Below are 16,595 nucleotides of genomic sequence, written 5' to 3' on the forward strand. Positions count from 1 at the left end.
ATATGGACTGCAAAGGACATGTCTTGATTTAGTTGTTTTGTTCTCCATTTTATATAAGTTTTCCAGTTTAAAAAAAAAGAAATAAGTCACTTATTTGCACAATAATTGTAGATCAAGTTCATCTAATGGAATGTTTTGTTGTTGCCTTCAGAAACGAGGATGTTCTAACAAAGGGGGAAGTATATGTAAGAGTCATTTTTGTTTAGGTTATGTAAGGTTTTTTTTATAAGGTTTACCTGGACATTCTGTTCTAGTGGAGCCACTGTGGAGAGGGGGGGAGAGGGGAAGGGTCAAAGCTAGGAGAGAGAAAAAGGAAAAGGGAAGGAGAGCGGATTTTGAATTGTATTTAGAGTGACTACTGCTATTCAATTTACTGCAAGTTTTTTGTATTAATAAAACACTGTCTTTGAACTGTGAAGCTTGGCTTATATTATGACATGCTTTATATCGTCGTCGTAACAGGTTTTGGATTTGTGTTTTTCCGACGCCAAACTGTCCGGAAACTGCTACCGGCTTCTAGCTGGAATATTGCTTCAACACATTGCTCCAGGGTAAGAAACACTTTTGGTTTCCTTTTTTTATTTTTCGCTTCCATGTTGACTTCTTTTAGCTTAAAACTGTAACTTTCAGTAGTATCATTCGTTTTTCAACATGTTGACATCTTCCTTTCAAGTTCAAGGTCACCTTTCGATTCTGGTTCATGTTGAGTTTAAAGCCATATAATGCTGAAATGATAACAAGCAAAAGAAAACATTTTTTTCGGAAGCTTCAAAGAAACACAATCTGATAAGCGAATCGGGCTCTCCTACAGGCTTGTTTTTATGGATGGGAGTAAGAAAATGTGGTTGCTGGTCACAGATGGCAGGTGGTCGCTTTTCACAGTTAAATTATAGGGGAAAAACATTCCATGGACTACAAGTAGTCACTCGTGACAGGTGGTCTCTCTTCAGAGGTGGTCGCTAAGGCAGGTTTTAATGTATTTTGTATACATGTCAACAAATTAAGCATTAGGGGACAGTTTTACTTTCATTTTAGTACATCTTTACTTACATAAGGGTCGTCATCTTCACATTGCTCTTCTGCAGCTCTTGGATCAGGTTTTATTAACAACTGCTGTATTGACCCCTAAAAAGAAACAAAATGATTATGTTTAGTTTTACTGTAAGAACTACAGTGTATACCCATTACAGAAGTAAACCTTACTGCACACCCCCTTTCCATCACTGTTACACAGAGATATGCCATAAAGAACAATTAGCATTCCTATTGCTCTGCCTGTGCAATATAAAAGTGCAAACATAATGGAGCTGATTTGCCAGGAATCTCACTCAGTACACAGGTGAATAGTGTGATGAGTGACCAGCCCTTGGATTTAATAGAAATAACTCATTTTGATTCATAAAGTCAAAGGAAACCCGCTGAATAATATTACGCAGTGACGCATCCCTCTATCCCCTACCACCCAGACCAAAATGAAATCCTGGTGATCATTCACCAGCACCACCACCCCGCCCCGCCTGGAACAAAATCCTTGCTACATCAGTGTTATTAACCATAAACAAAAAATATCCATCCACCTCCAAAACAAAATCCTGGCTACGCCACTGATGTTTCTTAACATATTGAATTACATACTGCTTTGTAGTTTTACATATACTTAACAAAAAACTGACAAATGTGACATTTGGAAATGTGGCATGAAATGCTGTACTACTATTATGGCTTCTGGTAGACTTTTGCGATATCATTTTGTGCAGTAATTTCATTGATTACCTGATGTAAAACAAAACCTTTAAATTTGGTTCATATAGGTTTTTTTTTTTTTAAATGAATGTCTCAATCTTAAAATTCTAGGTGATGCAAAACTTTTGGCCATAGCTGTATTTGTCAATAGAGTATTTTATGGAGATGTCCCTCGCCTCTAATCAGCTCATTCATTTCTCTAGGACTGTGAAAGCTTGTGTAGCAGGATGGCTGGGTGGGTGACGTACACAGTACAGGCACAGTACTGGGGTAAGAACGCTTTTGGCGCTCATATTTATGAAAGTAAAATAAACAAAACACTTACAAAAATAAATGGCACGCTGGCCAATACAAACAAACCTAAGAAGTATCGTCTGGCGTGTAATGAGCCAGACAGCAAATGTACAGCTCTCTCTCTCTCAACCACAACTTTTCAGCTCTTGGCACAGGTACAGAAAATGGGTTAAGGCGCCAACATTTTTCATGCCAAGCAACAAGGCTTATACTTCTGTCAGTTCTCTTACATACCCTACTGTGCGGCAACCAGGGCTGGCCTTGGGCTGCGCGGGGCCCTAGGCGGTGAAAATTAAGTGTGGAGTCCAGAAATGAATGCTACAGTAGCAACCCTAGCATAAAGTTTGTATATAGGTGCATCATGTAATGCACCTACATATGCTAACGTTAAGATATGGTAAATAATATTAATGATGAATGTTAATAAATACTTGTTTCAGTTTGTTTGTTAGACTTTATCATTTGATATAATTCACAACTTCAAAGCACTCAGAATTCCAGTCTTATTGAAAAACACTGTAATGCCCGACTATAAGTGGGATCTGACAGTTTGGTGGCAAGGATCACCAGGCAGAAATAAATAAATGAATAAATAATAACAACAAAATCCCTCTTTGCCACTTGACACTCTGTGTGATCATCTTAAATCATACATCAAATTATTACTCCATCCCTGTACATTGCATACCAACAGGAATTATCATTATGGCTTTTTTCCTAAATAAATGTTTACGCTTCCAGACAAAAACAATAATAAGTGGCAAAGTGGATGGTAAGGGGAACAGGTGTAGCAGTGATGCAATGCAGGAGTCACAGGCAGACAACGGTAATTTAGTGAATAAGTGTTTATTGTGCCGTTTCCAGGTCTGGCGACCATCAAATAATAAATCCCCAGCAGTACACGACAATGTGTAAAGCGCGGGGAGCGTGAATAACACAACACAGTCCTGAACAGAAAACAAAGGCACGGTCACCAGTCCTGGGTGAATCCAAATGTGCAGGTGCTCTGAGCACTGGTGCTCCGGATAGTGCTTTCGTGGCGACAGCTCCGGAGGTGTGCGTTAACTGTCTAGTGGTGCGACAAAGACAGGCAATTACAGACAGTCAGAAATAACACACAACACGTAACAAACACTTATTTCTCGTATTTTCTGAGAGCTCCTCTCTCAGTCCTTTTCTCCTAGCGTTAACCCAAACGAAGGAAAAGATCAGCGTTACCCTGGCCCCTATACGTAATTCTGCATGATATCTAGGTAAACGGTTGCAGCTGCTTTATTGCTTGCAGCTGCCTCTCGTTTACCTTTCAAATCAATACGGTCTTACAACAGAGTCTCGCTTCCATCTAGGCTGACCCACTTCCCTGTCCCGGAAACGAACTGTCAAGCCAGCCCTTCCAGATACTTCTCCTCTCGTTCTTTAGCACCCTCATAGGTCGTTAGGAAGATTTATCACCAGAACTCATATTTCTGTCACAGCCCCTCATAGGCAATTTAAGTAATAGTTGTAGTAGTAACAAGAAGAAGAAGAAGAAGAAGAAGAAGAAGAAGAAGAAGAAGAAGAAGAAGAAGAAGAAGAAGAAGAAGAAATCTTGCGACACACACAACGAACAAAAAGCTGCAGATGATCCCGTAGTTAGTACCCCAAGACTAGACTAAACTAGTGCGCTAGTCATCACCAATCGCAACGAACCAAGAACTTCCAGATAGTCACCAGGTATGGATTTAAAATGTTGCCAATTGCAACGAACTCCAAATGATGACTGCTGTCCCCTAGATATTCTTGATATACAGTACTAAATGAAGCCACCAAGTTCTTGAAAGCTACGTTGTCATGCAGCCCAATGAACAGGAGAGACGAAATAATTGTACTGCGTTTTATTCTACAGTTGGAATACCTGGAGTTATTGGCACCATATACTGCACACACATCTGTATTCAGTTTTATAAGCAATCTAAGGATCCAAGCTTCATCAACAGGCATAGTTACAAGTCAATAAATTGCAGATGTGTGTTCATCATCTTAAAATACGTAACGTGGTTGCACGATGGCCAGGCAGCACACATGATGCACAGATTTTCGAGAACAGCCAACTAAAACTACAATTTCAAGAAGGCTTTCACTATTGGGCTGTTTTGTGCTAGAATAAATATACAATTATAATACATGTAGATTATAGTAGTTATGAGATGATTGGGTTACATTGGAATTGTTGGTTGGTATTTCGTCTTCATGCCGTGCGTCTCTCTCTCTGCACCTGTGATGAATGGACTGTTAATGTACAAATACTATTTGCATTTAATAATAGCAAATATGCTGATGAAACTGGAGTTAATATTTCTACTTAAGTTTTTGCTCTGTCGAGTAGTTCTGAGCACGACTACCAGCCATGACTTCTTTGGTATGAATACAATAAATTTAACACCTTTATATATTTTATAAGACTCTATTTGCATATGTAATTAAATACCATGTTGTGTTTTTTTTTTTTTGGGGGGGGGGGTTGAGCTTTTAAAACAAAAATGCTTAATTGTGAGCTTTAAAAGCAATATGAACTAAGCTTACTAATTTCCACTTAGTGGAAGTGGGAAGTGACCAACCTCCCTGTGTGTTCTGGGAAAACTAAATTACTGCAGCAGTCATGGTGAATGCTGGAGAGAGAAGCTTGATGTGGAACTATTTTGGATTTCAGCCAGATAACAGGGCTGTGTTCAATAGGCACAGCGCTCTGCCGTGGGGATACGTAACATACATTAACTCTTATTGAACAGTGTTTTGCAAAGAGGACACTTTCAAGATGAAGAAAAAAAACAGCACTAGCACTGTTTTTGGATGAATTTATGGAAGATTGCGCAGAAAATCTGCTGTAATGCCTCTGTTGCACTTGCATCGAGAGCCAACACCATGGCTTTAGAGGCAGTGAATTCAAACACATGCAAGAGTCCAGTACGGATTGAAAACTAAGTTGAGAGCATTGTTCCTCAGTACTGTGATTTTTGCGTATTGCGTGTTTTACAGGTGGCTACAGTGCAGTTTACACTTGCAATTAAGATGTTTCTATTATATGTAAGTACTGTTGTATAGCACAATCAAAAATAAAAGCTGTCTAAAAATAGAACAATTTCCTTTTTCAACAATTATTCATCCCAGTAACATTTTTATACAGCAAATAAATTAAAAAGAATTCAAAAGAAATTATTTCATCAACGACTCTTTGAATACATCTGTGAATGACTTTAGCAGTTAATTTCTTTGTTTTACAAACTCAAGTGCAACCTTTTGTATTTCCATGAGCTCCTGTATCTGCCTTTTCTGTTCCTCTGCAAAGTCTTACAATTGAAGTACTACTGTTTATTTCTCCAATATGATTATAGTACTGTGACGAGGTGTTAGATCTCCTTCCCAACTGGTGAGGGCACTAGAAAGAAGGAACAGAGTATCCTTAAAGAAATGGCAAGACAATTTATTCCGAAGGGTAGGTGGAAGTTGGCCATTTAGGAAAGGGGCGGAGCTACAGCACCCAAGCTCACTGACCCGGACGGTAAACGACGTAGCATCTGAGGATTGGAGGAGCGGATGTACTCGTTAACCTAGGGGTCATGGGCGAGGGTATAAATAGGGGGGCGTGGGTTTGTGATCTGTTCCTTTGCAGATGGTTAAGCCAAATAACCAAGAAGGAGCCCATCTTGTGTATACCAAAAACCGTGAGTGTTCTGCTTGTCTGTGTATTAACACTGTTTGTCTTGTGTGTCGTTTTTCACCAAGAATACTGAGCACGATCCGGAGCTGCAGCCGCAGGCCAGTGTAAAACCCGGAAATCACCACTCACCTTTTACACTACAGGAACTGTCTTTTGCATCACAAGCACTAAAATCACGCACTGTCGGAATTGTGTCAGTGTTTTGTGTTTTGTGTGGGTGAAAGAACTGGACTTTGGGTTACGGGTCAAACCCGTGGGATTATAATCAGAAGTGATACACGCCGCTGTACCACTGCCAACATTATTATTATTTGCAGGTTTGCTATAAGGCTCTGGTGATTGAATTCATTTAATAAACACCCTTGCACCTGTATATCATCGTCTGTGTCATTTATCCACTCTGCACTGCACTCACCTGCACGTATTCACCACTTTGCCACAAGTACATATATCATTTTGTTTAGAATGTGCTCCTGGCTAGGCAGAAATGTAACACTAGAAAAGTACTGAATTTCAGTAAAGTTCTCTTATTGTAATGTCCCTTTTCTACCACAAAAAAGGATTTAAAGTTTTCAGAGTAGATTATACTGCTGTGCTTTTTTAGTAGAGATGTGTTGTGAACCATTATAATCCTTTTCAGAACCTTTAACACTAATTGTGATATTTATATATATATATATATATATATATATATATATATATATATATATATATATATATATAAAATTGTGTTTAAAAAACATATAGTTCACCTTTAACACAGCGCTAGTCGTCCGTTATTTTTCTCTTTAAATGCAGTTAAGAACATATTCCTGTAAGGCCGACCGAACAAACAATAACAAGCTGAGCGTTTTGAATGTTGCAGGCGATGCTGCAGATTCACTTCATTTAGAAGGAAAAATAGTCTTTTAATTATGTTGTTAATTTAAATAAACTGTCAGATTTTTTTAATGAAAAAGAATGCATACAGATATGTTGGTCAAAAAGTTCACTATGTGGGAAATTACACCACAGCAGCTCCACTGGTATTGTACCTCTGCCATTTTGAAACGCCCATCGAGTAGCTCCTCAGAATGTTAGCTAATGTTAGGAAGCTCTCTCGGCGTGCATGTCTTACAATGGAAAGCACCACGTAACATTATGGAGCGTGTGCCTATTGAATGCACCTCAGCAATCTGGTTGAATGCAGACAGTCAAATGTCAAAAGTGGTTTACCCCAATGGAAATGTATAATTTCTAGAAACTCCAAAAATGCTAATTCAAAAGTATTCATACCCTTTGATGCTATGGTAGTATTGTCTACAAGGAGCTAGAAATTTCAATATGATAATGCAGAACCTGATTCTAGAAAAGTTTATAAAAAGCTGGATTGTAGGTAAACATTCTTAGAGAGCATAAAAGGGTTTGGCACAGGACGATTGCTTTCATTACCAATAACCGGGAAAAGTAAAGAGCTGTCTGAAGACCTTAGGCAAAACATTATTACGGGAAGCTGGCGGCTGCCCCTTCCCCAGGTTTATCTCACTGAAAAAACTCTAGTTACGTTCACTGCACGCAGGCCGCAGTTCACCGGGCTCGAACACTACAGCAGCGGTCTTTATGAGACCATAGTCTGCTCCAGACACCAGCTGCACACAGGGTTTTTACCCTGTGTGTTAGTTTAGATCTCCCAATCTGAATTTTAATCTGGTTTTCTGAAGGATTATTCCCGAAGTGTATCTCACCACACCCTCGCAGCGACATGAGCACGTGCGCACCCGTGCCCCAGTGCACTCCCATTGCCCCGTGCACACCCGTTCCTGTGCACCCCATGCACATCTATGCCCATGCACCCCGTGCACACCCGTGACTGTGCACATCCGTGCCTGTGTACCCCGTGCATACCCGTGCACATCCGTGCCTGTGCACCCCGTGCATCCCGTGCCCGTGCATTCCATGCATACCCATGCACTTCTGTGCCCGTGCATCTATCCGTGCACCTGTGCTTGTACACTCCGTGCACATTGGTGCCTGTTCGCCCACGCATCCACTGTGCACACCTGTGCCCATGCACTTATTGTGCACCCCGTGCGCATACCGGCTCCTGTGCCACCATGCAACCTGGGCAAGTGCACTGAGCTATGCCAGGCTTCCATGAGTGCTAGAACATGCCCTCAGAGGACCCACATGAATTCTGTGTTTCATACCTGGGTCCAGAACATGCTGCTTCGGCTCTGACAGAGCATTCTGCGCTATCTGCGGGAAGTTCCAGAGGCGGATCCTAAAAGCTAGAGCCAACGGGGCTGTGGGGCTGGGATCTCCTTCCAGCAGGGGATCTCATTCTGAGTCTGTCCCCCCTTCAGGGGGAACAGCACCATCTCCTGGCCGCCTACAACTATCCGGGTCACCCTCCCCGTCTCTCAGGCGATGCTCTCGCTCACCTACCAGGAGTGTGGGGCAGCATTGACGCTCCCCCCGGAGGAATGTTCACCTCCCGTGTGGCACTGTGTGCGCACCAGATCCCCTAAGGACCAACCTAGTGGGATCTCGGCCCAAACGGACCAGATTGGTTGTTTTATGGAGGTGGTGATGGGACAACAGTCGCTCCTGATAAGCATGTAGTCGGCCTCTGGCACCGCAGCTGCGCCGGACAGGACACTGCTCCCTTTCCCTGACTTTGTCAGCACCACAGTAGCTGAAGCTTGGGTTTTTTCTTCCATGCAGGGATCGGAGGGTGCCGGCTTGGCAGCCTTCCCCCCGGTGGACTAGTACAGGCGCCGGGCATTGGACTGGCCAAGGACCTACAATGTCCAAACAAACAGTGTTGGACGACAGAGATGCACCTCAAAAAGCCTTACGCCACGTGCTCCCAAGCTGATTGGCTTTCTAATGTGTCGAGCATGCTCTCTGTTTATCAGGCGATCCTTATAAAGGAGCTCCCTGATATGGTCATGGCGGCTCAGAGACGAGAGCTGAACCAGGTCTCTGAGGCGATCACCAGACTGGCCCAACTCACGGCCAGAGTGGAGGGTTGATGCCTTGTGGTGCTGGTGGTCACCAGACAGCAAATCTGGCTTTCCCAGGCTAGACTTCAGGAGCAGGACAAGCCCTCTCTCCTGGACGCCCCTATCACTCCCGGCCATACTTTGTGCCATTCAGTGTTCCGTGTTTTTCTTTACATGTAGACCGATCTTGTCTTACTGCCGCATGGTCTCCCTCGCGACTGCTTTGGTACACAGTACCCATTAGTTGATGGCTATTTTCGAATTGAAAGAGAACGTAAGGTTGTGGATGCAACCCCTGTTCTCTGAAAGAGAAAACAGTCACCAAGCAGTGAGGTCGCTACAGTAACCCTTGCGGCCTGAAGCAAAAGAAGGTGAGCTTCCTATGCTCTGCACAGTCATTCAGCACCCGAGGGGCGGGGCACTGACATCAGAGCTAGAGCCCTAAAGGCAGCTTTTATATTAAGCTCAGCATAATCCTATCACCTGACGGCAATACCCATTAGTTGATGACTATTTTCTCTTTCAGAGAACTGGGGTTGCATCCGCAACCTTATGTTATTATTGCTAAAGGTGAATCTACTAGCTATTCGTTTCATTTTCCTTGTCAGGGTATTAATACTTTTGAATTCGCATTTTTTGGTGTTCTACAAAAAAATTACTGAAATAATACAATTGTAGACATATATTGTAACTTTTTTCCTCCTCATCCACAAAAGCAAAACTTTTGCTACAAAAAGTTGACATTGAACTTTCTCCAGTGTCAAGTGTGTTATTCTGTCAGTGAAAACAAAGACCATGGTTGACTGATTCAAAGATAATGCTAATTCAAAGATGACCTATTGTAGTACGAATCATGCATGACGAATGCAGTCGTTGCCTGTCCGTCATCTTCACTCAAACCGCAACCAGGCAACGGGCGTGAGAAGCAATCTATGCTGGATAGTTTTTCAAGAGAAAGGACGTGTAATTACTATATTCAGCATGTAAGTGTACATTCTTTCCCTTTTCATTTCTTTACTGTTTTCTTTTAAACATATCTGTAGCAGGGCACCCTGCACAGGAAGGAAATTAGTGTTGGTATAATTTATATGTGGAAACGGGTTTGTTTTGTGTCTTAGTTGCCAAGGTAAACAGTTCCAGATTCAGTTCCAGTTGCCAGATTAGGTTACAATGAGTCTGCCCACTGATGATGTGCAAGAGAAACTAGGTTGGAAACCAAATTATATGAAAAATAGTGAATTCTGGCCCATTCCTGTATTTTGGATGGACAGAGTGCCTCCTAAAATTACCCTCTGTGAACTACATGAAATGTATCAAGAGAACAGTAAAAGAGGCAGGAGCATTGTTCATGGTACGGAGCTAACTTTGAACTGAGCAGTTGAATGCAATCCTTTTCTAAAGTGTGGCTGTGACCACTGCAGATGTGATAAGGGCCGAGGTGAATTACCCCTGACCAGGTCCCAATCTTGCCCAGCCTGCAGTCACTTAGTCAGACACTGTCGAATTCTTATTGAATGTAACAGTCCTGAAGGGATGTCATTTTCACACATGAATGTAGACTCACGGGATGTAAAGAGAACTGAATGTGTGGCTTGTAACAGTGGTCATCCAGTGACATGGGCTCATTTGGGTAAGCTAGAATTGAAGATGGTGTTCCTGCCAAACATGTACAAGTGTCTTGCAGGTGTCAAGTGAAAACCCTGGAGGCCCACACCTGCGATGTGAAGAATTGGATGAAAAGGCCTGTTGTGGTTTTTGCAGAACCAGTCCAAGCTGAGCCTAGTGCAGAGTTTGAATCTTGCTGGGAACAGGCTGATTTGTTAGACATGAATTGGATGGTCTAAAGGAACATGTATTGATTGAAAAAATATGATATACTCTTAGTCAATAATCATAGCAATACTGCATGTACTCTGTTTCAAATAGCTGTTATGCACAGTCTGTGAGAAGCTGACCAGCTCTTGGCAAACCCTTATCAGAAGTAGGCAAGTCTTTGATTTAGGTGCCAGACCTTGGTAGCTAACTTTCTGGAGAAAGCTGCTGAGCTGAGTAAAAAAGGAAAAACATACTTTGAAATAAATATATACATGTTCTGTTAGCGTAGATGTTTAAAGTAGAAAAATAATACACATTTTGTATTATTAAAAAAATAAAAAGACTTAGAAAATGAGTGTACAGGGTAACCGGTTAAAAGAGCAGACATAGTCAAGTCCCTTATTTAAAGAAAGGAGTGAGTCCAATTTAAAGATGGTCTCTGATTTAAAAGCAAGTATTCTAAAGTGATGAAAACAGAATACTTGAATCAACAATTTAAAGTCGTAGAACTGCAGATATATTTTTGGGAGCTAAACAAATGTATAGTTTAAATGACTGTGGAGTCATGTATCTTATTTGGAAAAGGTATTAAGACTTGATCTAAAAGGAACCCCTGAGTTAGAAGTAAATCTTCTATTTAGATTGCAATAATAAAGCTATTAGAATGTTGTATTTAAAAGAAGCAAGACAAGAAAATAAAAACAGTTTAAACTGTAACTCTAACAGTAAACTTACTAAAGAAATACAAATTAATGTTGTAACCTTGATTCTCACCTGCTTGTGGTACAGGCAGTGTTGCCAGTGGTGTTGGCCAGTGAAGCAGGGATTTTTTCTGATGATCAGTGATTTAACTGCCAAGATCTTTTCTATAATGAGCAATCTTATTAATATTAATGGAAATACCTTTTTAATAACAGAAGATAGGAGTTTATCTTTCAATAGTTATTTTCTATCTATAAGAACCTGGCAGGAAGAGATGGGAATGGAAAGCATAATAAGTGTTAATACATTAAGTTGAATATTGGTTTGAAATAGAGTATTGAAAAATGCTTACGATAGTGTTTATTATTAATCAACCCTAAAATTGGCAAAAAGCAAAGGTTGTCTTAAAAACCCGCTTTAAATGGATTTTGTATGAACAGTGAAGAAGGTCAGACTTCAGTCACTATAACACTATACCATTCTAATATGTTAACAGTGGCCTGTATTTAGGTACACATAACTGGACCTTCCATTGAAAGCTTAAATTACTTCATAACAGAATAAAATAATATTACCATTTCTGGAGCAACTGTTATACTGAAGTAACGTAATTAGAAATAAATCTTATAATGCCATTTAAAGTTAAACTGTTGAAAGAACATAGTAAACGTTATTATAACAGAAGCATGGCGTTGACAATATTGTAAATATACTGTTAAGACACATTTGAAATAATGTTCATTTAATTAAATCAATTTAAGAATTAGTTCAGTTTCTCCAGCTAGATATTACAATATCAATTAAACTAACATTTTAAATATTGGAATGTCTAAAAGACTTTTTTTTTGGTTGAACATTGTCAATTAAACCAAAGAATACACCTGTTTAGTTTATATGAAGATTTTACTTCAATAAATAGAGATACTTATTTGCAGAGAAAATTTGTAGAGTTTGAAAGTGAAACAAATAATTTTAAGGTCTGCGGTTTTTCTGTAAATGTTTGTCTCAGACACACAGTATAATACTGGAAGGACATTAGACCTTCAAATGTTAAGGATTGGTCATTGGCACCTCAAAGCAGGATTCTGTGTTGGCTTGTTAAAAAGCGAGATTCACTGGTCATCAGCAGTTTTGAATCCAAGATCTTTCCAAAATTAAGTCTCTTCATGATAATAAAATTATTGAACACTTGGCATCTGAATGAGCATTTGATTACAATAGAAAAGTCACCTGCAGTATCAGTCCTTATCAGATAGGTAGTGATTTTAATTGGGATAATGCTTGCGAGCCAAAAATGACTTCATGCAGGGAATTTGGAAAAGTGCTTGCAGTGGAGTTTCATATTAATTAAAACACTAGAATTGGCAAGTCAACAAGGTGTTTGGAAACCTGTTGGTGCATGCAACTTTTAGAAACAATGAGAGATCAGTTTTAGTCCAAGCATGGTACAAGTTAATATAAGGCTATTATATTTAACAGGTTTTTATATAGCTTATATTTAAATGAGAAGAAAGGAGGGTTTAGGAAAAGGGAAGCCAAATCAGGTTCCAATATTTTTTGGACAGAAGTTGTCTCCAATTAGTTTTAAAAGGAGTTGACCAGATCCTTCTAGAATATGTCATTAGCTCAAAATTAAGAACTGTCAAGGCATATTGATGATCAGACTTGATTGGGACTCCTGATGTGTTCAATGGAGGGACAGTCCTATATAACCCCCAGAGCAAGACCCCATTCGATACCATTGATCTTGAACTTGTCAGCCGACGTAGTCCATGCTCTGAGGGTCATTGAAAAACTGTTCAGAAGTCTCTGCCTTTTGAAGACAGTTCTTATTTTTCAAATATCCTACACTACTCTTCCATATATTGGAAGATAAGTATATATTTGAATTTAATATCTCTTTTATATTGGATGCATTGCTACTGCCCTGATTCGTTAAAACTTCAAATTAAATGAGTCTGTGTGATTTTCTAGAATATTAAAGTTGTCTGGACATATAGCACGCCCAGTGCACGAACAAAACCACTTACAGAAGTTTTGAACATCTCTGTCCTCCTTAAACATCTCCCCTGCATTTAAACCTGTACTCAGAGCATATATATCAATAAAAATCAATGTGCGATTTCTGACAGTTTATTGAATACTGCATGCGTGTGCCATCATTTCAACTCAAACTCCTATGTCTCTGTCTTGCAATGCGGTTACCCACACATGTGACATGAGTACCTTGTCACAATACCATTGAAATGTTGATCAATGTGAAGGAATCTTCATAAAAGTACTATATATTGATGTTCAATTCAAATTTGCCATTTCATCATTATTCTGATACAGAAAAATGCCAAACCTCATTATAGTGAACATCCTGATATAACAAACATTTCTCCAGGTCCCATGGGGGTGATATAGTGAAGTTAGCCTGTATATACTGTGTGTATGCTTGCTACTATTTGATTTTAATTTGCTTGCCAAATCGCCGATTAACGCCATTGAGAAACATCTCATTCAGCAAAGCCCCGTTATCATAATGAACTTGCAACAAAACCATGGTTAACAACATTGAAATAACATTTGGTCACAGAGGAGCTATACATTGTATAGATAAAGATCTTACATAAATTAAAAAATTGCCCCAAATAAACCACATGAAACCCCTGCATATAAAAGTATATTACACATACATCTATAGCATAAATGTACAAGTAAAAATATGTACTGAGCAAAACATTAGATAGTTGAACAGAACTAACTTTATGATTTGGAGTCTGAGCTCCGCCCCTCTCCTGCTTCAGCTGGAATGAAAGGAAGACGGGCCTACGGTGTTCATTTTAGGACATCCGCAGACCTCATCCCACCTCAAGTCAATCCTCACCCCTCCTAACATATGTTAATACATAACTGTGTTAATGGTGAAAATTTGACGCTTCATCTAAAAATTGGGGTGGTCAACCATCTTGCTCGTTTGGTTGTTAGTAGTTTATTGATCCTAGAATATCTTCAAGCAGCTTCTTGAAGGATCCCAGGGTGTCAGCTTCAACAACATTACAGGGGAGTTGGTTCCAGACCCTCACCATTCTCTGTGTAAAAAAAGTGGTTCCTATTTTCTGTTCTGAATGCCCCTTTATCTAATCTCCATTTGAGACCCCTTGTCCTTATTTTTTTTTTCAGGTCGAAAAAGTTCCTTGGGTCAACATTGTCAATACCTTTTAGAATAAGGATAATATAATCTTGAATAAGATTGCTATGTAGTCTTCTTTGTTAAAGACTGAATAGATTCAATTCTTTAAGCCTGTCTGCATATGACATGCCTTTTAAACACAGAATAATTCTGGTTGCTCTTCTTTGCACTCTTTCTAGAGCAGCAATATCCTTTTTGTAGCAAGGTGACCAGAACTGAACACAATATTCTAGATTAAGTCTTACTAACGCATTGTAAAGTTTTAACATTACTTAAAGTCAACACTTTCACTATATATCTGAGCATCTTGTTACTGTTGCTTCCCCACATTGTCTAGATGAAGACATTTCTGAGTCAACATAAACTGCTAGGTCTTTTTCACAGATTTAGGCCATAGGCCTTCTTCAATTTCATTATCTCCCATATGATATTTATAATGTACATTTGTATTGCCTGCGTACAGTACCTTACACTTTTTTCTATTAAATGTAATTTGCCATGTGTCCTCCCAGTTCTGAATCTTGTCTAGATCATTTTGAATGACCTTTGCTGCTGCAACAGTGTTTGCCACTCCTCCTGTTTTTGTGTTGTCTGCAAATATAACAAGTTTGCTTGCTTACTATACCAGAATCCAAGACATTAATGTAGATTAGGAAGAGCAGAGGACCTAATATTGATCCCTGTAGTACTTCACTGGTTACCTCGCTCCATTTTGAGGTTTCTCCTCTAATCAGTTCTTTCTGTTTTCTACATGTTAACCACTCCCTAATCCATGTGCATGCATTTTCTTGAATCCTTACTGCATTCAGTTTGAGAATTACTCTTTTATGCTGGATTTATATATAAATGCTTGGAAACAATCAATCAATCTTTATTTTATATTATAAACAGTTATTAGTATACTCACAACAAACTTCTCTAATCCTGTTCCTCCTGCATTTCCGACAAAGATTCCTGAGCTTGATTCGAACTTCAGTGGGTGAGACACGCGCTGGAACGTTGTCCGGTGGTATTCCTCACAGTCCATATACAGAGTGATCTCATTGTCTTGCACACCCAGTGTAAAACGATTCCATTTATTTGTCATCCCAGCCACCTTGAAAGAAGCCACCTGCTGAGACCTTGAAGAACCCGGTTCTGTGTAATACATTATAATCCTCTGCGTGTCATCCTCAACCGGCGTCAAGGCAAGTCCCAGATAAATAACTTTCTGGAAGGCATCCGTAATGGCGAAGAGCACGCCACCTCGGTTAGTGGTTGGTTTTATGGTTATTATGACAGCAAAATCCCTGTAGAAAGGCTCCGTTATCAGTGTTTTAGTCAGCCGGCCTATGTTAGCATTTGGTCCAAAACTGTAGGCTGGAAACCCTTCAAATCCAGTGATAAAGGAAACCGATGGAGGAAGTGGGACTCCTATTAGCTCTGTGAGATCAAGAAGCCCCTTGGAGCCTCGCTCTGTTGAAAAAAAAAAATAATAATTCTGATACATTCACAGAAAAGGAAAACTACAGGAAATGTACATTGTAATGAAAATGTTTAGTAAATATAACGGGAATGACAACTAATTTACCATTTGGAGAATTTTGGATTTGATGCTATGGCTACACCGTGGGTAATGTGATATAAAGTTGCTTCTTTCTGTACCTCAGTTATGTGCTCTCAGTGGTTTTCCTGTGGATAACATTACGGGTTTCCCGTTTGCACTGCCATGGTTTTGGCATCAACTTCCCTCTATTCCTGTGGTTGCATTTTGCATACATTGTCAGGGCCATAGCCAGCCTTGAAAAATCACAGAGGCACTTGCCCATGTTCAGTTAAATACAAAAGTTTAGCTAACAGTTTTTTTTTTTTTTCTGAATAAGATACCAAAACAGAATTTTGTGTAGCTCAGGTTCTAAATTTGTAGGACCTGTGTGGTTTTCTACAGCGCAAACAAGTAGCTTTTTCTTTGCAGCATTCAAATTCAATATAAAAGAAAATAAGAAATGTAGCAATGCCAGGATATTTGTTATAGACTCTCTACTGTATACAGGCACTATTTTAAAAAATCCTAATCTATCAAACTTGAATTTTAACAGTGATGTCATTATCCAAATACCGAGAAGACAAGAGTGCTTGCATGCATAAAGTTTGGTTTGATAGTAATTACAAAATCACATTCAGCAATAAAATTATCTTAAGC

General features: G+C 39.6%; 1 protein-coding gene across 2 annotated transcripts in view; it reads right to left on the reverse strand.

Annotated features, from left to right (window-relative positions):
* LOC121314571 (collagen alpha-1(XV) chain-like) overlaps positions 1 to 16,595 on the reverse strand; it is a 107,149-nt gene that overhangs the window by 53,000 nt on the left and 37,554 nt on the right. For both annotated transcript variants that reach the window (XM_041247986.1, XM_041247985.1), the window contains 2 exons: positions 15,321 to 15,868; positions 1,051 to 1,125 (listed from right to left, as the gene is read on the reverse strand). In XM_041247986.1, the coding sequence (XP_041103920.1) occupies positions 1,051 to 1,125; positions 15,321 to 15,868 (623 nt within the window). The remainder of the gene's footprint in view (positions 1 to 1,050; positions 1,126 to 15,320; positions 15,869 to 16,595) is intronic.

The sequence above is a fragment of the Polyodon spathula genome, chromosome 4 (assembly GCF_017654505.1).
Source record: "Polyodon spathula isolate WHYD16114869_AA chromosome 4, ASM1765450v1, whole genome shotgun sequence".
In the NCBI taxonomy this organism is placed as follows: Eukaryota; Metazoa; Chordata; class Actinopteri; order Acipenseriformes; family Polyodontidae; genus Polyodon; species Polyodon spathula.